The sequence below is a fragment of the Lissotriton vulgaris genome, unplaced genomic scaffold (assembly GCF_964263255.1).
Source record: "Lissotriton vulgaris unplaced genomic scaffold, aLisVul1.2 SCAFFOLD_1342, whole genome shotgun sequence".
In the NCBI taxonomy this organism is placed as follows: Eukaryota; Metazoa; Chordata; class Amphibia; order Caudata; family Salamandridae; genus Lissotriton; species Lissotriton vulgaris.
Window position 1 is genome coordinate 458,749 of NW_028248619.1, and position 21,393 is coordinate 480,141.

Here is a 21,393-nt window from a genome sequence, read left to right on the forward strand (position 1 = left end):
TGGGACCCAGGTTTTTACCCGGTCTTAGCCTAGCCAGGGCCTCGTTGATGTCGTCAAGAGCAATGTCGGCCTCTAGGCCTTGATGGGCCTCAGAGGATAGGGTCAGTAATTCAACCGTTTCCATGTACTGAAGCGCCTCATCACAAGTTCCTAAATCTCTTGCTCGGTAGAAGCTTTCATTATGGTCTGCAAATGTCTCGGCAATAATAGCATCCGATCTTATCAGTACTCCCTTAGTGTCTCTGATTTGCTCCACCCATCTCGCTGCGAGCTCTTTTTTACTGAGCCACGCCAGTAGTTTGCCCGATTTATCCCCCACATCATACAGCCGATGCAACATGGCTAGTGCTTGGGTTTTGGCCTCTCCTGTGACCAACTCTCGGTACTGTCTCTGCATATCTGTCAGTCGCCTGAGAGTCCCCGTCTCTTTCAAGACCAGGTATTCCCTCTCCAGATCCAGAATGCTCATCTCCAGTGTCACCGTGTCAGCATGGAGCTTCCTTCGTTCAGCCGCTAATCTATTCTGTGCCCTGTCTTGCAAGACCGTTTTTAGAGCCTCCCAGAATGTTACTTTGAAGTGGACCATCCCTTCATTGTCGGCCACATAAACCTTCACGTCTGCTCTCAGACCCTTTAATACGCTCACATTTTGTAAATCCCATGCCGTCAATCTCCATGACCCTCCACTCCTATCTCTCCCCAATCCCACTCTTGCTAGAAGTGGGGAGTAATCAGAGATCCCTCTTGCCTTATATTCCGCCGTGTTGTCTATTGCCAGGTGTTGCCTGGACATAAAGATGTAATCCAGCCTCGAGAACACTTTATGCAAGCCCGAGAAGAAGGAGTAGGTCCTCTGGTCTGAGTGTAACCACCTCCACACGTCTGTGAGTCCCATGTTTGTACTCATTCGGGACAGGGGGGTCCGGGTCTGGTCTCTGGACGCCAGTCCCGTCCGGTCCAACCCTGTGTCCATCACATCATTAAAATCCCCACCAAGGATCTGTATAGTGTCAGCTGTGTCAAGGAGTATATCCACTACTTTCTTAAGCGTGTTGGCCTGCGGTTTCGGGGGGCGTATACTTACAGTATCGTGTGCTCACGTCTGTTCCAAGTCCCCTTCACCCCCACGTACGTCCCCTGTGTATCCGTCCATGTTTGAGCTATGTGGAACGGTGTAGTCTTCTTCAGAATTATGGCCACTCCTCTCGAGCCCGTGGTGTATCCTGCATGTGCTAGAACCTTGTAGTGTCCTCTAGCTAGGAATGCACAATTTGTCCCTTTGAGGTGTGTTTCCTGCAATAGTGTTATGTCAGGGCTTAGCCGTTTAATGTAGGAATTCACCAGCCCCCTCTTAATCTTACTGCCAAGCCCGTTTACGTTCCATGTTAGGACGCAGAATCCCCTATGGTCTCTGTGGTTTCTCCTATTGTCACCCGAGAATCTGGCGTGTGTGCGGCTTAGTGTAGTCGGCCTCCTGCGGGGAGGTGTCTCCAAGAAGACTTGAATGTGCGGCTAGTATAACATGATTGTTACCCCCCCCTCCCCATTCCCCCTCCCCCCAACTCCCCTACTCCCCCCCCCCCTGGTACCTACGGCCCCTCCATTAAGGAACTTTGAACAACCCCAACTTTTCCCCTCTCCCCCCTCCCCACCTCCCCCCCCCCCCCCCCCCCATCAGTCCCACCATCTACCTCCTTCCGTGATAGGACCTATTGGCAGGAAAAGGTCTGTCCCCTCCCCCTGATGTCTCTCCCCTCTTCTGACCTACCCCAACTCGGCACCCTACAAGAACTAGGAAGGATCCTTTCCTACAGTGCCAACAGTTCTATTTGGTAGTTCGTGATCAGAAAAGGAAAAATACAATAATAACCAAACAGTACTTAATGAAAAATAACAATTGAGAGGCGTGTGAGCCACTTGCGTGCTGCCCGCCGGTCTAGCCGATATCTCGTCCATCCAGCGGGATTCATGTTTAAGTATTGAGGTCCTTGTCCTCGCCCCGCACTGGGGCACTGCCTGTAGGCGGGTCCCTCTCCAGCTCGTTGATGGCAGCCACCAGCAGATGAAGCGACTGATCTTTCTCCTCATCGCTCCCTGTCGTAGCACCACCAGTGTCGTCCTCATCCTCAGGACGTTCCTTAGCGGCTAGAGCACGAAATCTGGATCCCGCTTGGCTGTCCCGTTGTGGGGCGGCAGGGTCTCGGTGTCTCCTAGGGGACCTAGTCTTTGAGGGGTACGGCGTCGTCTGTGTCTTCCTCGTCCCCCGTAGTCTGCGCCGTCGCTGTGGTTTCACCATCTCCCAGAGGTTGCCAGTTGTGGGGCCCTCCAACGCCCTGTTCAGCTCGCCCCCTTCACCTCTCCGGGATGGTGGGCGTTCTTCTAGCCACTGCCATGCGTCTTCCAGATGAGTGAAGAAGTGGGTCTTTTCCTTATATATTACTTTAAGTTTAGCTGGGAAAAGGAGCATGTATTGTATCTTCAGATCCCTAAGTTTAGCTTTTACTGTGTCAAAGGAGCGTCTCATTTTCTGTACCTCTTGGCTTTAGTCCGGGAAGATCATTATTTGTGAGTTTTCTACTCATATCTCACCCAGCTTCCTGGCTTCTCGCAAGATCGTATCTCTGTCAGCGAAGTTGAGAAACCTCGCTATGATAGGTCTAGGCCAGGGGTCTCCAAACCGGTCCTGGAGGGCCGGATCCATGCCAGATTTTTTGGATATCCCCATTGAGATACATGTAGTTATTTAAAAAATCTGGCATGGATCCGGCCCTCCAGGACCGGTTTGGAGACCCCTGGTCTAGGCCTTCCCCCAGCCAAAGGTTTCGCCATGAGTGCTCTGTGGGCCCTTTCAATGATGAAACAGTTGGAAAATGACGCTTGGGGCAGCGTTTCGATCAGCCATGGGCGCAAGAACTCCGCCGTATTGGACCCCTCTATTCCTTCCCTAAAGCCCACAAAGCGGAGGTTGTTGCGTCTTGCCCTGTTTTCGGCATCATCAACCTTCCACAGCAGTTGCTTATGGGAGTCTGTCAGTTCTTTGACATCTTTCCGTAGGGCATGTATGACCTCCTCTGCTTCGCTCAGCCTCGTTTCCGCCGTGGGGACTCTCTCCGTGAGGTTTCGGAAATCCTGCCGTAGTAGGTTGACACCACTCCCACCTCTCCTATTTTCACCTCTAGGGCCGCTGAGAGGCCTGAATATCTTCCCTGGACACCTGTATCGCTCCCATCAGAAGGGCCGTGTCCGAGCTCGCTGCTGCACCCTCCATGGAGTTGGTGGGAGGCGCCACTGCAAACTTATCTATGGGTCCATGCTTCGGGGTCTTTGGGATCGCGTCCTTCTTCCCCATACCGGCCCGGTCTCGCAGCCGGGGAAGGGGGAGGATGAGGTCTGTGTTCCTTGCGGCGTTCCGGCCTCCGCTCCGGCCCTCCACTGCGCCGCCTCTGTGGGCTTCGTCTGACGCTGTAAATGCCTTTCTAGTCCGCCTTTCACCACTGTCCCGAAAGTCTAGGGTTTCGCCCTGCTAGGAGTCACTCTCCGCGGTGCAGTGTTTCTCTCCACGGCCAGGGCGCGTAGAACGGCGTGGCTGTCGTGTGATGAGGGTACTTCAGTGCATTGGATCAAGCAGTGTGGCCATGTCCTTATCCCATTCCCGGCCCTGCGTTGCCAACAGTCTCGCAATCGCACGTGCGGGAGTGGTTGTAAAGAGCGGAGGAGGTGGGAGGAATTATATTACCACAGTGGTGCAGCTTGGCCTATTCCTTGCCCCCCCGAAATTTGCGGCGCTTTGGGTCTTCTGGGACTATCTCCGGTGACTTGTGTAGGGCAGGACCATCAGTTTCGCTCGGGTGCCTGGGGAGACAGGGGGGAGACTAGTGGCACCCGGCTCCGACCTAACTCCTCTTACCCCAGGAAGCACCCGAGCCGTCACCTGGGCCTATGTCCTTCTGTGCTCAGCCTCGGCCATCTCGAGTGAGGTGCCCCGTGTGTCTCGTCAGCTCCTCCCGGTCGTTGATATTTAGCGGGGGAAGACGGGCAGGAACCAGACCGCGTCTCCTCCTCAGCTTGTGTGTTCCTCGGATGAGTTGTTGTGCCCGCAGTAGTTGTGGGGGGAGTGCGAGCAGATTCTCCGTCCGTCTTTTTTCCCAGGAGGCGTCCGTAGCTTGTTGGGCCGTTCCCTCCGACGCCTGCTACGGGAAGTGCATGCGCCTCGGTCCGGTAGCTCCCCTCTGCCCGATGCTCTCTCCCGGGTATATGGCCAGGCTCCCCGGGGCTCGCCCACCTCTGACAGCAGTCCAGGGAGTGCAATAACATGGGCTCCTGTCCCGTTCGGACTCGCGGTCGATCTGGCCCACAGCCCCGATCTAGGCTGCGGTGGGCGCCACCATTTTGGATCAGAGTTCGGATCGGCGCGCTGGAGCTTCCCCGATGTGTTTCTTCCTCCGGTCGGCCCCCAGGAGTCACCAGGGCCGCCTCCGCGGTCCGTGTGTTGCCCACTACCTTTTGGGGGATTGGAGGGTTGCTGGATGGGGTAAATGCAGTTGGATAAAGTCGGCTCGGCGGAGCTGCAGCAAAGTGCGGCTCACTCGGCCATGTTGCTGGCCACGCCCCACTGGTGCTCATTCTTGACTGGCAAATGCGAGTACGATGAAATGTTGCAACATTACAATATGCCTTCTAAAATGGAATTAGTGAAGTGATGCAGTTTTTACAGCGACTTGTTTGTATTAGTGATAACGATATAACCATATAACTGATGTCTACATCCTGGAATCCCTAACTCAGCACATGGAATTGGATCTTAAAAGCACTGAAAACACTCTGTACTGCCTCATAGGAAAAAATATCCACAATATGAGCAGGGATATTAACCATTTTGCACTTCATCTTGTGAACCTTTGCGACAGTGACCCAATACACCAGACTGCATTCTAAGGACATTAATCTATTACATTGCACTGCACCCCGGGACACTAACTCACCACAGGGAAGTAAACACACACTGCATCGTAAAGATACCAGCCTCTCTGCCTGGCACCCTAAGAACACAAACATAAGGCCCTGTACTACATCCTAGGAGGACACTAATCTATGTACCCTACAGAAAGTGACATAGCCGAATACATTCCATTACACTAACCTATCATACAGGACTGCACCCCAGAAACACTAAGCCACCAAACCGCACTATGTACCAAGTGTGCAAACCTGCTTCACTAAACTGCATCCTAGGGGCACTAACCAAACACACACTGCTGCATCCTAATGGCATTATTCCACTGCAATACATCAAATGTGTAGGACCCCACCACAATACACTACATCAACTGGTTTTTCTTTCATGTGTAGCCATCTTGTTGGTACTGCTATTGTCCCAAAACGTTCTATGAAATGGACAACATTTGTGAAACTTAGGAAAATGGTTTTAGATCTGGCTGTCACCATAGTTCATGATCAATAAAGAGCTCAAAGCTAATTTGAATCCTACAAGAGAGAATTTATCTGAGATTGTGTTGGTTGTTTACAGTTTACTTTCAAATAGCATGGCTTAAAAACTTCAACTGAATGTGGGGTCATTAGAATAGACGTTCTCTGCATTCCATTGCTGCAGCATGGTTTGTCATTCACACCTTCTAAAAAAGCGTCCAGGGCTGCTGTTGCATTATGTGGCTTAAGGTGTGTAAATTTGAACTTTTTCTGCAATAATGTTGCATGCACAATTGCAGAAACACATGCAAAGGCCACTTTGCAGAGGGCTGTTCTGATGAGCGGATTGGCTCCTGGCACAACCAAATGCAGCAGGTGTATAGAGAAGTTATGTATTCGGTTGTGAGGTACACACTGCTACTAAGCACAGAGTGCTTCTTCACTGGTGCAGTCTAAAATTGAACATGCTTATGTAGCTTGCACTGCTCTCGGTGTCCAATAGCTTGACTGTAATGTGCTTTTGATTTTCTAATGCCGCTGGGTCCAGTGCTTCAAAGCCTTGCTGTCATATGAATACTGGAACTGTGTTGCAGATGCCAGCTTGGGCTGTAAAGATAGTGAGCATTGCTGTGTGCAGGAATCCAGTAGGTCTCCAATCGGTTGTACAGTATAAATAAAAGGTTGCTCAGCAAGAGCTGGTGATATGACGTTTGGTGAGCACTTTTCCTAGGTTTTCAAGAACAAGTTGGCAAACCAGTATGGGTATGTGCCTAGGAGTTGCCTTGAAGAGGATGACAGTTTGATCAAACATTCTGATGGAAGACTTGAAAAGAATGTTGGCTCTATACCAGATGAGGATGCCCCAGACCGTTGGCGATGCAATGAATACCATCAACCGAACTGATCCGCATGGTAAGGAACACAACTGATTTATCCGACTGCTGAATTTACTGCCATCATGCAGGATTTGACTCAAGAAAGATTTAATTATTACTTTTTTATGCTGCAATTGTAATGAGAACTACATGGACCAGGGCGGATTCTTCATGCGTGTCTGATTCTTTTTGCATCGAAATGCCTTAGACGTTCCAGGTTTTATACTTGCGTTAGTATTGGAACATCCCGAAAATGGTTTAAATAAAAAAGATATTGGAAATTATGGTGAATGAACGTATTGCTGAGTAGGTAGAATCCTAACTCTGGGTTTTACCGATTGTTCTAGATAAAAAAAAGGAGAATAGCATTTTACATTTATGCATCAAGTTGTTGATTTTATATTCTACTAGAATTGAGGTTTCTTACCCTTCAGCTGAACTTGGTAAGGTGGTAAGTAGAATGATGAAGAGTGCAGTCACTTGATCCAAAGGTCAGATTTCTGCCAAATGGAGTTTCAAAGACATTTGAAGACTGTTATTAATCCTTACTGGTTACATTCATTTTGTAGGATGTCTTATGGACTTCTCTAAGTTTTCCAGATGTGACTGTGTCATCTATTTAGGGATGTGGAAGACAATGGCAAATACTTCTGCCTTTTAACTAGGATGGAGATATATATATATATATATACACACACACACACACACACACGTGTGTTTACTAACAATGAGCGTTCCTATTATTTAAATAATTGTGTGAAAGATTGGAGGAAAAGGTTTTCACCTTGAAGATTTTTAAGTATGTCAGGTCTAAATATAAAGGCATTTATCTAGGAATACAATTTCAAAGGCATCATGGTAAAACTATCACCTATGGATAGAAGTAGTTATTGAATGTGCACATATCAGCACACCAACCTACCAAGACGTTACTATATTAAAATCGTCACTGACTAAGCATGGATGCAGAACCTGAAAGCTGTTTGAGAAGTCACGACTAATGCGTATAAAGTGACAATGTTAAAACGAAAAAGTAGTAATGGTTCCTGTGAAGAGGCCAGCTCACATGTTGTCAAATGTTTCTTTTCCTATTGCAAGTCCATTTCTTTGCTGTCATCACGGCATTATGCAATGGTTGCTGTGGATTTCCACTCAAATGGGAAAGGTGAAATATACTGGCATGGCCAATTGTTGTAGTCTCACTTATGCATTGGTCAGAACCCTTGTGTGTCACTATTATTGGAATGGCCACTTACCACCATGCTTGCAGTAGTTGGTGAATGATTAAACCCATTCAACAGTCCATCGCTATGGTGTGGATCTTACATTTCAAATCTTAACAGTGGTGACAAGTTGTCTAAGAGGCAGGCCATTTTCACCAACAACCCCTTCAGTCGAACGCCACAAGTTTCTGCAGAGGAATAATTAACCTAGCTTTTAACACATTTCTAGCTTGGAGCTTTGAGCTTATTCTTTATTTGAACTGTGTTCTCTTGGACTGGTGAAAACTTGATCAATGGACTATTGTTTCTGAACCTTTGTTAAGTATTTTAGTACTGAGCCCGAGTTAAGACGACGCGAGAAATGAAGCGCAAGGAATACGGACATTAAATCAGAATTCAGCACTAGTGGTGTGCTATCCCTTGATGCAGCTTTTGGGCTTCATTGTATTAAGCGACTGACATCACGCCACTATGGATGAGAGTTGTTACATCAGCGCATAACACGTCATTGCTACAGCAACAAAGATCTGACCAGAATGTTTGCACTGGAACCAACCGGAGTATCCGTGCACACCCCGGAGTGCAGGCGGATTCTTCATCGTACATTCATACAGTCACACAAGATATTCTATTAAGAAACACTTTGTATGAATCCTTGGAACTGCCAGCCATGTTTATCAACAACAAAACTGGCAACTATATTTATCACAACAACCCAAAGTTGTGTTGAACACTATCAAGCCACAACAAGTAAACAAGAAAATGGATTAGGTAATTGATGGTCCACTACTCTAATGAATATGCGACTGTGTTATTTTAGTGCTATTTATTTAAATGTATGATGTTAGCTTGTTAATTTACATTGTTGTGTTGGCTAATTATTTTAGTTTGTTATAGTATAACTATTCATCTTCAGTAAGGGAGGTGTGCAGCAAACGTGGCAGGAGCATGTCACAACCCTCACAGTCCCTTTCTGATGAACCTTGTTACCGTAAAAGAAATGGGCAGCTATAGGACTCAGATTTTGATACCAGTAAGTGGCGAGATGTTTTCACCATGCATGGAAGCACATCCTTGGGAACGAAGGATGGAACATTTATAAAAGTCTTGATGAACTTGTAATGCGAGTTACTGAAGGTGAGCCCAGAGACGTGTACAAAATGTTGGTAGCTATGTTGGAAAAACATTTTACATCACGCAATCATGTGGTCATGGAAAGACAAACATTTTTTTTTTTACCAGAAATCAAGCTAAAAAAAGAAAAAAGTTGGAAATTATGCCACCTGTTTGAAAGGTCTGACATGAACCCGCGATTTGGTGAGCTGCAGAACACTCGATCAAAAGAGAACAACTGGTCACCTATGACTTTAGGGTGCAGGAAAAACTGCTAGCCAAAAACAATATCTGAAAGAAGCTGTTCATCTTTTTGAGGGGATGGAATAGACATTGTGATGGGTCAAGGAAATTAGGGTTGGCCAACATGTGTTTTTGTGAGAGTGGTAGCGGTAGGACTGGTTGGAGGTTATACAAAAGGTGGCTGGGGAGAATTATAGGATTAATGCTACTAATGATTACAAGTTGAGATGTTACAAACGCAGTAGCCCTAGGCATCTTTCTAACTGATCAACCTGCTATGTCCACAATTTTATTTGCAGGAATTGTGGCAAGCGCCTCCATTTTGCTCAAATGCTCAAAAAAGTCAAGGCACACGATTCTGGGGAGGTTCCAGAAGAGGGCTAGGGTTCAGTCCCTCTTATAATGGTATTGTGGGTCAAGCGGATAGTGTGGTGGATGAAGGGAGGGTAAATGTGAATGTAAATGTAGTGCTTTTATATAGCGCACGAATCACCCCCGAAGGGGTCTCAAGGCGCTGTGCACATACCGCTGTGAAACCCTTCCTGGCCTTTCCCTGTGAAGTGCCCACTCCTGGGCACCCCCAAGGTGAAACCAGGTATCCTAGCGCTGTTGGGGCCGTTGTGGAGATGAAGCAAACTATTGCCCAGAGTTGCAGAGTGGGACCCATGATTAGAATAGGCACCGAGCCGAGAATTATCAGGTCTGGGAAATTGAGCCCAAGACCTACCGAGGCAGGAATTGAACCCTGGTCCGGGCCAGACCTCTGCATCAGGGTCTGCCGCTCGAACCATTGAGCCTCACTTCTCCACAAAGGGTGTGTTTCTATGCCAGAATGTGAGATTTAGGAGCGTGGGAAAACTGTAGTGGTGTTGGCAGATTCTGGTTCTCTTTTTGCACCAATTGGTGATAAAAACTAGGAGACAATATCTAGTGAAGAAAAGCTGGAATTGTCTCACACAAATATTAATCCTGGTGGATACAGCAGCAAAAAAGGTCTAATTGGTTACTCAATTATGAACATCAATTTTGAGAGTAGAGAGATGGTGGAAAAAGACTATGTACCCAGGCTAGGGTGAAAATCTTTTAGCATGGAAGCACCAGATGGATTTAGGGAACATGCTTAACTTCAATGATCCAATTACTGGTGGCCAATGTCAGTAAAGATGAGGATATTGTGAGTTATTTTGAGGACACTTTTAAGGAAGACTTGGAGCTTTTATGAGAATTCAGACAAAGGGTTGTTCTGAAGAAGAAAGCTAAACCGGTAGTACACAAAGTAAGAAAAGTGCCAAACCTCATACTCCTTCCTTTGAGGGACAATTGGACTTGTTGAAGAGACTGAAGCTTTTGAGGGGTTGGCACTGGTGGTTTTATCGGCCAAGGATGTTGCTGCTAAGACAAATATGTGTGACCATGTTCTCAACCTCTGTATTTGCGTTGTTCACTGACGACTGTCAAATATCTCGGAGGCACTATTCATGCTAGAGGGAGTCAATGTTTTAAGTGCAATGAATAGCTCTGCTACTTTTCATCTGGTGCTTATCCATAAGGACTGTAGGCTGCCTCCATCTTTTTGTCACGCCTCTAGATGATTTTTAGATTTATTAGGATACTTTTTAGTTTGGTTTTTGTGGCTGCTGGCTTCCAAAGGCCAATGAAGGAAGTACAGCCAGAAATGAATAATGTGATGTTTTTCTAGGACGAGATCCTTGTATATGGTAAAGATAGTATGACAAATGATCGGATGTGGAGGCAAGTCCTGACCAGGTTGAGAGAGAGTTCTTCCACTAAAAAGAGAGCAGTGCAAGTTCTGGATAGGCACTGTGTCTACAGGGGTATGTGTTGTGGTCCTTTTTATGTATTTGTCAGAACCTGTGTATGTCACTGGTATTGGGATGCCTGTATCATCCTAAAGCTAGTGTAGGCTAAAGGATCTTGGCAGCTGAAGTCAGTTACTGCTCTGCCTGCAACTTGCTGGTGGATTGGATTATTAAACCTATTCAACTGGCCATCACTCTGGTGTGACTACTACATCCCAAATCTTAACACTAATACTTATCCTGCTCTGGGTTTGATTTACACAGAAAATGGTGTGTAGATTGTATCCAAACCCGCGAAAGATTTTAAAGGAGTTTGGCATCAGGCATGTTACCACGGTTTTGTGTGACTCGCAGTGTAACAGGCAGGTTAAACATTGTGACACGGTGCTCCAGGAATTCATCTATTTAATGCTGGTGAGTGACACAAATTATTGAGAATGGTCAGCCATAGAGTGTGGCCATATAGTACTACAATGTTGATCAGTCCTTTCCAGAAGTTGAAAGGGATTGTGCCAGTTTTGGGTCTTTGTTCTTGGCAGATGAAGAAAATGGTATAAAAAAAGAACATAAAGGTTAAAAGTGTCATGTTATCCTTTTGTCTTTTGTTCTGTGGGACAGGAGGGAGTGTAAACTGACGGAAAGAATGGGAGTAGGTTGTGTCAGTCTGCAAACTGGGGTGCTCAGCATGACGAGAGTATCTGGTTGCACATATTTTAGATGTCTAACTAAACCTGATGCCCTCACAGAGAAAGGTCTCTTGAGGCACACTGAAATTTAGGTAGGGAAAACGACTAAAGGAAAAAGGGGGAAAGGCATCCTTGAGTAATGCTTTAGGGCATTAGTTCTGCAACACTAGAATATATCCATGTCCTCTAATGGTCAGATAACCATTACTGTTGAACAATATCTCCTTTTTGACTCATCATAGCCTTTGTAAATATAAATACCTACATTAAACAGATTAAGGCAGTCGGGGAGACTTTCTATTACAATGGAATGAGCTAGACCCTGACCTTGTCTAGTTTAATTTGAAACAAATAAGTGCCTGGGGGTTTACCTTTGGACGTCTTGTTCATTTAGGTTATTGGATGGAATGAGTGGTGTGAAACATAGTCTCTTGCTTAACCCAACTGTAATTATAAACATTTTGTAAACATATTTTGTAATGTCACGAGTTTCTCTGATGTCATTTTGATTGTATATCAAAATGTGTTATATTAGGCCCTAATACAAGTATGGGTTTTTAATGGATAATAGATTTGGGGTAATAATATGCACATTAGATCTGATACATTTATTGTATTTTATTTTTCGATATAGCCATACAGATTAATGTGCTACTCTTCGAAAAGAGACAATTATTACGAGATGTCCTGATGAAGGTGGTGCGATATTTGTGTGCACACCGAAACGCGTCAACGCCTTTGTGATATTAAATTCGAGGAACTATTGCGTCAAACAAAATACATACGAATTGACTGCGATATAGATTCAATCGAATTAATGTTTTACTGAAGATTTTTTAACTTGTCACTTGCTTTTTGTCTCTCTTTTTTCTGATCTACCCACTAACATTGTTTTTATGAGTTAGGGATTCCTTTGGTTGCCTTTTTAAACATATGTATTGATGATTGTACTATGGATATTGAATGAATTCATCTATTTTTTAAGTTACGTGTGGCTTATAATTGCAGATTGGGTTTTGTAGGTATTCATTTATTCACAGTGTGTGGCTGATTGCGATGTATGGATTGACAGTTGGGTCCAAGGAAATACCGTTTTTTCATTTATCCTGGAGTAATGCGCCAGGCCTAAAACCAGTCTATGTATCTAAATGTTTTTTTGCGGAAAATTTCACAAATGGAGTAGACTTCACGATTTTCTACAGACAATTTATACTATTGCTCTAATAAGCTAGAAAGTAAAACAATGACCTTCTTTTTCAGTAACACTTTGAAAGCAAGTTATCAAATGTAACCTGAGCTAATAAAGAACAAAGACAGGAGGGGAGTTCCATTCATTAATTCGGAAACCACCATGAGCAGAAAAAAGGTTTGTTTCCACCTCTGTCGTACAGAAGGAAGACTGAAAGTACACATATGCTTGTGGAAGAAGAGTAACACTACCAGAAAGTTTGTTTTCCTCAAAAGGAAGTTATAATTCCAGGAAGCCATTATTTAAAAATGGGTTGAAAGAAGTCACTTGACAGCATAAAGCTGTGCTTATGGTTAGAGAGATTTTCTCTTTTGTGAGATCTTGTAAATAAACCCATGCATGCAATAACCAATGGCTTCACTGTATTGAGATGGGCTCTTCTGGCTTGCCACTGTAGTTCCTTCTGATGGGGAGAGAAGTGTTGTACATATTGACATGAATGGGTGTCTTGGGAAATCACCCTTTCTCAAAACTTCACGGTCAGCCGGAAAGGAAAAACAAGGATTGATTGTGGCCTGATACAGTGCTAGACTATCAAATTGTACATGTTAGCATACTGCTCCACTGCAGAAATTATAGGAAGGCTTGAAGCACAAACAATATAGGACCAGGCTGTAGAATATTCATGCTAGCATAGGATCCTAATACCATCACCTCATAGGTTGATCGTTACTGATATTACTGGCGAACGGGGCTGGGCTAGTGGGCTTCTAAGTAGGTGAGGAGAGTATGCACCTCACATCACTGTAAACTGTAAATTAGATTCAGGGGAAACTGCAACAAAATGTGCCGGAACAACTTAATGCTCAAAGATGTGATGCTACGAAACGCCTCTTCTGGAGCATTCCTTGTGAGAAAATATAAACACTATGAAAACCAGAAGCCTCGGCAACCACCATTCAGCTGTTCAGCCATGGCATGGTAAACGATGTCTTGGATTTATGATGGTGCAGACACTTTCTGGCAAGAGAAGATGTAAAAGGTGCCTGCCACCAAGTGAAGAATATTCTGAGCTCATCCTCAAGTAGGGACACTGGTCAGCAAGTCATCCAATTATGGGCGTTTGTGGGTCCCAGAAGATGAAGGTTGCCACTTGGAATAAGCCATTGATGAAGGTATTTGGAACCAGGTTTGAGACAGGGACTAAAAGGTAGACATGACCCTCGCCACATACTTGAGACACTGGCATAGGCATGTGAGACAGGAATGTGGAAGTATTTGTTCTGAATTTAAATCTTTATCTATACTTGCTTACAATGCATAGAAGATAGTAGATTGAGATTTACAATAGCAGTGATTCTTCTCATAAGTGACTTATTAGACAGTGCCACAAAAGATTTTATCAAAAATGTTTGTAGGCATTATAGTTTAAAAGGCCAAGGACAACTAAAAAGAGCCTTGTGGAATATGGGGCTGAAAATGAATGGCAAGACACATTACAATATACAGAAAGAAATTTGGGAAAATGAAGAATGCATATGTACACAAAATATATTCTGAATTGTTGTTTTGAAAGTTGACTTAGCAATGGCTGATGCCCGAAACACAAGAATTGTGAATAAGATGAAGACATTTTTCCCCATTACCTTTTGTGGTGTTGTATCTGCTCTTTGCGACACTGGTCAAGAACCTGTCTCCACCAGGCTGAAAAACTCAGACTCACTTGAATTGGAATGGTGGTCTACACAAGAAAAGCCATTTGACATTCTCACTTACTCTCCCTTGAGTTGCCCATTGGTGTAAGCTGCTTTCCACATGTGACCCTGCAGCTGTTTTAACGCTGTGGTCTTTCTGTCATGAGACATCTGCCAATGGACATTGTTCACAACAGCTTGTATTGTTTGGTCCTCATCGCCTGCTCCCTCTGCAGAGCTGTGGGGAATAGGCACAGCCCCATCACACGTAGCATCCTCTTCTGCCTTTTATTAAAAACAGATAAATATTACAACTAAATATTAAAACTTACCAAAGAAAGGACATTTTTCAATAAAAAAGTATATTTTTGGGCCATTTCAAATATTTTGTAAACAGTTTATAACAACAAATATTTTAGGGCAATCAGACATTAAGAATATAAATATTAATATAAAATAGACTGTAAGAGATTTGGAGATCCATCCAATGTATCTATTTATTAATATATTGTAGAACTGTACTGAAGACCCTATTCATTCGGCAGCTCTCGTCCGAATTTCCTCCACTAAAATCCCAACTGTTATTGCTCAGTGCGAGGTACAGGCTTATTTTATTTTTCTTTCCTGCATATTACTTTTGTATAAACATCATTTTCACAATTTAAAAAAAATGTGGATTTCCACTAACTTCAAGTTGCGGTTATTGTCATCAACCTTTTCTATGGGATAAGCTCCACTCAGGCGAGTGTTTATTGATTTCATATCCTAAGACATGTGAGATGGAGCCCTGCAAATGTGAGTGCAGGGTCTAGACTGGAGTCAATTTCTATCCTAAGAATAAACGGTGGACTAAACCTTGCTTGACCAATCCAATGCATGGGTGTTTAGTTGCAATGTTGAAGTTCAATTTTACCACCTGTGAGAATTTGGGTGTATTATAGGGTATGGCTGTGAGACCTTACTGTGTAATACACTTGCAAAAACGGTCTTTGGTCCAGTCAGACTTGTTGTAAAATCTTAAGCTCAACCCTGGGCAGCTATGGCTTCGAGCAACAAGGCTTAAACAAATGAACTAGTGAAAAGCATTTAACAGTACCAAACAACAACAAAAAGAAAGCCACACGACATGAAAGAACTCCAACACCAATTTACGAAAATAGATGATATCTTTATGAATTTTTAGAGTCTAAGACAAGCACAATGCACCTTGTTGAGATGCTCTCTCTTTATTTTACCATGCCTCACTCCCCAAATAGTAATAGTAGCTTATATGACCACCAGACAGATTTCTGTCTTTCTGTGGAGTAATGTGAACGACTCCCAGGCTCAGGAACAATAGCACCTTGCTACAGGGTGAGGCGTTACCTCCACTTCACTCGAAGCCACTCGGGGTGTTAGTCCAAAAGGCGAACTTCAAAGGCGAAACTGCTTTTGCGTGGGCAAATTGCCATCACACTCTTGAGGGGCCACCCTTTGTTAAGGTAGACTGGCTGACAACTGGGATTCCAATGGGCTACATAGCCCCCAGGTGGCCACAACTCTAGGGTGGACTACCAAGTTCCTACAATCCGAGGAAGGGTTGCAACATCTTAGGAATGGGCAGAATAGTGCACTCTGGGATTGCTAGATGCCAAACATAGCCAGAAAGTTATCACCAAGAGGGAGGGCACCTGGTAGCCCATTGGCCAGTGATGGCATCATCCCACCCAGGGCACTTTCTGGGAATTAATATGGCACCCTGGACCTCAGATCACGCCAGAAGTGAAAAGCGGACTGAAAAAGGACTGCTCTGCTGACACATGGACTTGGCAAAGAGGCTGCACTGTCTGCTGGTCTGCACCTGCCGCACCTTGGGCTAGCGAAGAGAGGACTGTGCCTGTGACGTCTGCTTTTGTGAGAAGGTGCTCTCTAACCCCAGGCCAAAGAAGTAACTCTAAGGGTCAGTCGGCTGACCCCCGCAAGAACTAGTAGCAGGACCAACAAAGCTGAAGTAGCCCAACCCTGCAAGTCAGTATAGCCACTCCAGAAGAATCCCCATCGACTGCCGCTTGACGCGTCAAGAGACTGATCGTCAACTGCCAAAAGTTGCACCTGAGTCATCTGGACCCGGGAGTGTCACCTGAGTCCACACTGGTCATCCAAGAGAGACACCAGGCTCCACCAAGGGATATCGCAGGGACCGCAGTGGACAGAGATCTGTCACCCAGCTGTAGCTGGCCTTATACTGTCTCAAAGAAGACTTTGAGGGACCCCGACTTCTGTGGCAAGGTCACCCCATCTGACCAGTGGACCGAGGAATAACCGCAAAGGCATCCTCTTTGATCGAAAAAAAAAACCAGAGGATCCTTAAGCATCTTCCTTCTCCTGCATCTGCGGCATCATGACCACTCCATTGAAGTCTTTGGTGGGCATGCTGTAAAGTTTGGAACTTGACTGGAAAATGCTTTGGTGACCAGGTAATTGTTGAAATTCTTCTTATTAGCCCCCCAGGCCTTCTCCCTGTCAGATTTGCTCTCCAAGCCAAGGGGAGTAGTCGAACTTAACTATTACAAACATTCAAAAGTTTGCAAACTTTTCAGTTGTCAGTGCTCGTTAGTGGTTAAATAAATGTTTAAGTTTTCTTTTAAAAATCTCCGGAACCCTCCGGTGCATCCGGACCACTTAGGGCAAACATAGCAAACACAACAAGGGCAAGGACGCAGTGCTGAAACTTTTCAAACAATCATCCCTAGTAAAGAGACCTGGGTTTATTCCATCATTTGTTTGCTCACTATGCCACCCTATTTGCCAATCAGTCTTGACCCTGCTCCTCATGGGAACAGTCCAGCCCCAACTGCCAGGCCAGGTCCTCCCTGGACCGGAAACGAGCATCTTGGGACCGATTTCGGGGTATCAGCCTCAGCCAGGCTAGCTTGAATCTAGTTGCACAGCAGCGCAAGGGGCCTCTTGACTGGGGAGAGTGGATGAAAAGTTTTAGCACTCCATCCACCATGTGTTTCGTTCGCTCTAAGTAGCCAAGGGCGTCCCCAGATGTGGGTCCCTAGCTCGCTGGTTCAATCTCTATACGTGAAGGGTAATGGCCATGGACACATTCGCTGACTGTACAAAGCCCTTCGACATCTTACATATATACCACTACAGCCTCTGCACGACAAATAGGAATATGAGATTTGGCGAGCAGTTCACAATAAGGAAATTCAAGGGCTACTGCATACCCACAGAGTCTCACCGGATGAGAAATCTTAATTCATACTACTCATCAGCTTACATACGGTCTACGTATTTGCTGCTGCAATTAAACTTTTTCCCCAATGCCTCCCGTTCACACGGCACTGCAGTGTCTCTGGATTTCCAACATGTGCTATGGAAATGTCCCACTCTTAGTAATCTGAAGTACTGAGTTAACTTGCAACTATTACTGAGTCTTAATTAATTGAGAAACGATTGCCAAGGGGCTATGTAAAAGAACTATAAAGAATAGGGTAGCAGCCTGCTTCTTCAACCTTGCTCTGTCATTAGCCAAACGAGCTGTCACTATGAAAGGGAAAGCAACAGTTACTCCAACATACAAGGCATGGCGCCAAATTACTATAAAATGGGCTGAGGCTGGGAGCAAGGCAGAGAGAAGATCAATGGCATGTGTAAGCGGCTGATCGCCAGAAACAAGGACAACATGTTTTTGGGAAGTATGAAGAAGCTAAATAAAGATAACACGCTAACCCCGTAGATCTTATACATTTCCTGAGGTGCCTCGGCTCGCCATGGCTTCCAATAGATACAATATCGCCAAGACAAAGACTGGACAAAAAGGATGCACAATGCTTGCAGGTCTTCTACACAACTCTGCCTTGATCCCAAACACATTGTCCTTCCTCTCCGGCAGAACCCAGAGCGTCCGCCTCCCACCCTTCTGATTCGAAGCCACCGACATCATCTGCTGCGTCCCCCAGGGCTCATCCCTCAGCCCGACGCTGTTCAACATCTACATGGCCCCCTTCGCACAAGGGGCCCGCCAGCATGACCTCAACATCATCTCCTACGCTGACGACACCCAGCTCATCCTCTCCCTCACCAAGGACCCACACACTGCCAAAACCAACCTCCACGAGGGAATGAAGGCCGTTGCCAACTGGATGAGGAGCAACCGTCTGAAGCTGAACTCGGACAAGACGGAGGTACTCATCCTCTGACCCACCCCCTCAGCCTGGGACGACTCCTGATGGCCGACCACACTGGGAACATCACCAACACCCACCGACCATGCACGCAACCTAGGATTCATCCTAGACTCCTCCCTCTCCATGGCTAAGCAGATCAACGCCGTCTCCTCCTCCTGCTACAACACCCTCCGCATGCTCCGCAGGATCTACAAGTGGATCCCAATCGAAAGAAGAAGAACAGTGACAGAGGCTCTCGTCAGCAGCAGACTGGACTACGGCAACGCACTCTACCAGGAATCCCAGCCAAACACCTACGACCACTACAACGCATCTAAAAAGCCTCCGCCCCGTCGACAAGAGGATCACCTTCAAGCTCCTCGCCCACGCACACAAAGCACTCCACAATGCTGGACCAGCCTTCTTTAACAGCAGACTCAGCTTCTACACCCCCACCCGCCAGCTCCGCTCTGCCTGCCTCGTCCTCGCCGCTGTCCCTCACATCCAACGAACGACCTCCAGCGGCAGATCCTTCTCCTACCTCACCGTCAAGACCTGGAACACCCTCCCTACCCACATACAGCAGACCCAAGACCTACTCGCCTTCAGAAGACTCCTCAAGACCTGGCTCTTCGAGCAGTAGCAGCACCCCCCCCCTCAGCGCCTTGAGACCCTCATGGGTAAGTAGCACGCTCTACAAGTACTCTGATTGATTGATTGATTTACTAAAAACCCCAACTTACTCTGCTATGATAGCCTCCAATCAAACTTATCCCATTCGTCTCCAGACAAAGACATTTTTCCACACCCAGAGGATACTCTCACCTCCCCATTACCCCCATTCCTGCTCGCAACCATAGTTCAGTTTCTTGCTTTGAAGCTATTGCACACATTTGCAATACTCAGGATCTTACCTGTTTGCTTCTCAAACTGCGTGCCAACAACAGTTCTCTCTGCAAACTGACTTTTCTTTTTTCTCTTTAAGTGAATGTCTATGCTAATTGTGACACTCATGAAAGCCATTGCAAATGTATTCATATCGGCCTCAAAGTGTAGCTGACATTCCACTTCTGCTCAATGCTAATTTGTAATTTGGTACACGGTTAATGAAAGTAGGTTTGAAAAATAGAGAAAGCGTGCTTTTATCTGTGCAGCAAGGTTTTTTTTTTTTAATATCCCCACCGACATCAAAAATGCTCTAACACTAGTGCAATTCAGGAAGAAGCTGAACATTGATCTATTCAAAGAACATTTCCCTTTAAAACAATGATATCAAACAATTAACCTCTTCTGTAGCGGTTATGTTTTGTTCTCTTGGGTCCCCCCTCACGCCCTGTTTAGCAGTCCAATGATTCTCAGATAAGTTTTAACCCTACATTCAAAGAAAGGTTACTTGAATTCACTGATGGAACCGTTCATGATTCACATATTATTAAAGCATGAATGTCACACTAACAACACAACTTGTATGGTAGTTAGAACTGAAATGTGAACAGTCTATCAAAACAAATTGAAGCATACGAATCAGATTTTTCTGCAAAATTTGAATCGCCTGCCTGTGCGTCTAAGAATAATTGAACACTATAAAAAGGAGAACTTACTGTAAGTCGTGTCTTTTAAATTGTTTAATAATTTGAACGTGGGGTGCTTTTGGAATGGTGTGCCCCTCAAGACAGCACTGATGTGCTGAGCTTAGTTGACTTACACTTCACATTTTTTATGCACTTCTCTGTGCATTATATGGCATAACTACCTCATGGTAGTCAAATGAGGACTGAACATAGCAGTTTTCCCTCTGCTTTGCACTTTTGTTATCAAGTCACAACTTTAGCCAAGGGGAACCATTCTGCAGTCTTAGCTTTCTTCCACAGTTAGGCTACCAGTATCTCTATTGGCTCCATACTCTTTGAGTAGTCTCTGCCAAATGGAATTTGTTTCTAGTCAGAAAATATTAATACCCACGATCATGCAAGATTTGCACTGTTTTTGTCCATTCCTCTACAGTTTAATCTTTTTTAATAACCAACTTTATTGAAAGTTTTGCGGCATAACCCATATAGTCACAATAGGAAAACATTGTGCCCATATCAATACAAGGAGACATGTTATCAACTTGGCATGGGAGCTTTAGTTCACATCGACAAGCCATAATAGTTGCTCCATTTACCCCACATTCACTTGAACTATTTGGGTCAGCCCCGATCTATAGGAATAGGCTTCTACTGGAGCCCGCACCAATCCACTCCCTTGCTCCAACATTTAATCGTAGGTGATCTCTCGGGTTCCAAGCGCGACCAAACAGGCCACCCCCAAAAAGGCCATCTCCTCCAGTAGGTCCCTAAACTCCTCCACCCATTCCAGCAGCACATTACGAAGGGTTAAGTCGAGCGGACGGCCTAGGACCGCTGAAAGCACCCGACCCACATCCTCCCAGAAGGGACACAGGGCAAGCCCATGCCACATGAAAGACATCTGCTGCAGGAAGAGCTCAATGCATGCACACAGCTTAGCTGGTAGCCGACAGTTGCTGCAGACACCAAGGAGCGAGGTATGTTACATGAGGGTAGTGAAATTGAACCATACGTAGTCACAAGGAGATTGTCAGTTCCCGGGGTGTCATGCATGCCTCTTGCAACTCATCCTCCTCCAAGTTCTCCACCCACGAGTCCCCACTCTGCTTGGCGTGCTCAATGATGTCGGGAGTGTGGTTAACTAGTGAGCAGTAGATCAGGGAGGTAGCACCTTTCCCAGATGCCCCAAGAAGATCCTGACCACAAGTGGGCTATACTCCAAAGCGGGTCATCCGGGAAATTTGGAGCCTGCAAGGTGTGGCACAGTTGAAGATAGCTAAAGAAATTCTAATTGAGTAGGGCGTAGCAATCCTTCAGGTCCTGAAACGACACCAAGGTGCCCCCTTTATAGATGTTCCCCAGGTAGGCGATCCCAATCCGATCACAGGAAACAAA

The 21,393-nt window shown here is 45.5% G+C and overlaps 1 protein-coding gene across 1 annotated transcript in view; it reads right to left on the bottom strand.

The window, feature by feature from the left end:
* Positions 1-21,393, bottom strand: part of ENOPH1 (enolase-phosphatase 1) — a 146,899-nt gene that overhangs the window by 54,613 nt on the left and 70,893 nt on the right. Inside the window, exon 3 of the mRNA XM_086950027.1 lies at positions 14,353-14,555. Within this exon, the coding sequence (XP_086806153.1) occupies positions 14,353-14,555 (203 nt within the window). The remainder of the gene's footprint in view (positions 1-14,352; positions 14,556-21,393) is intronic.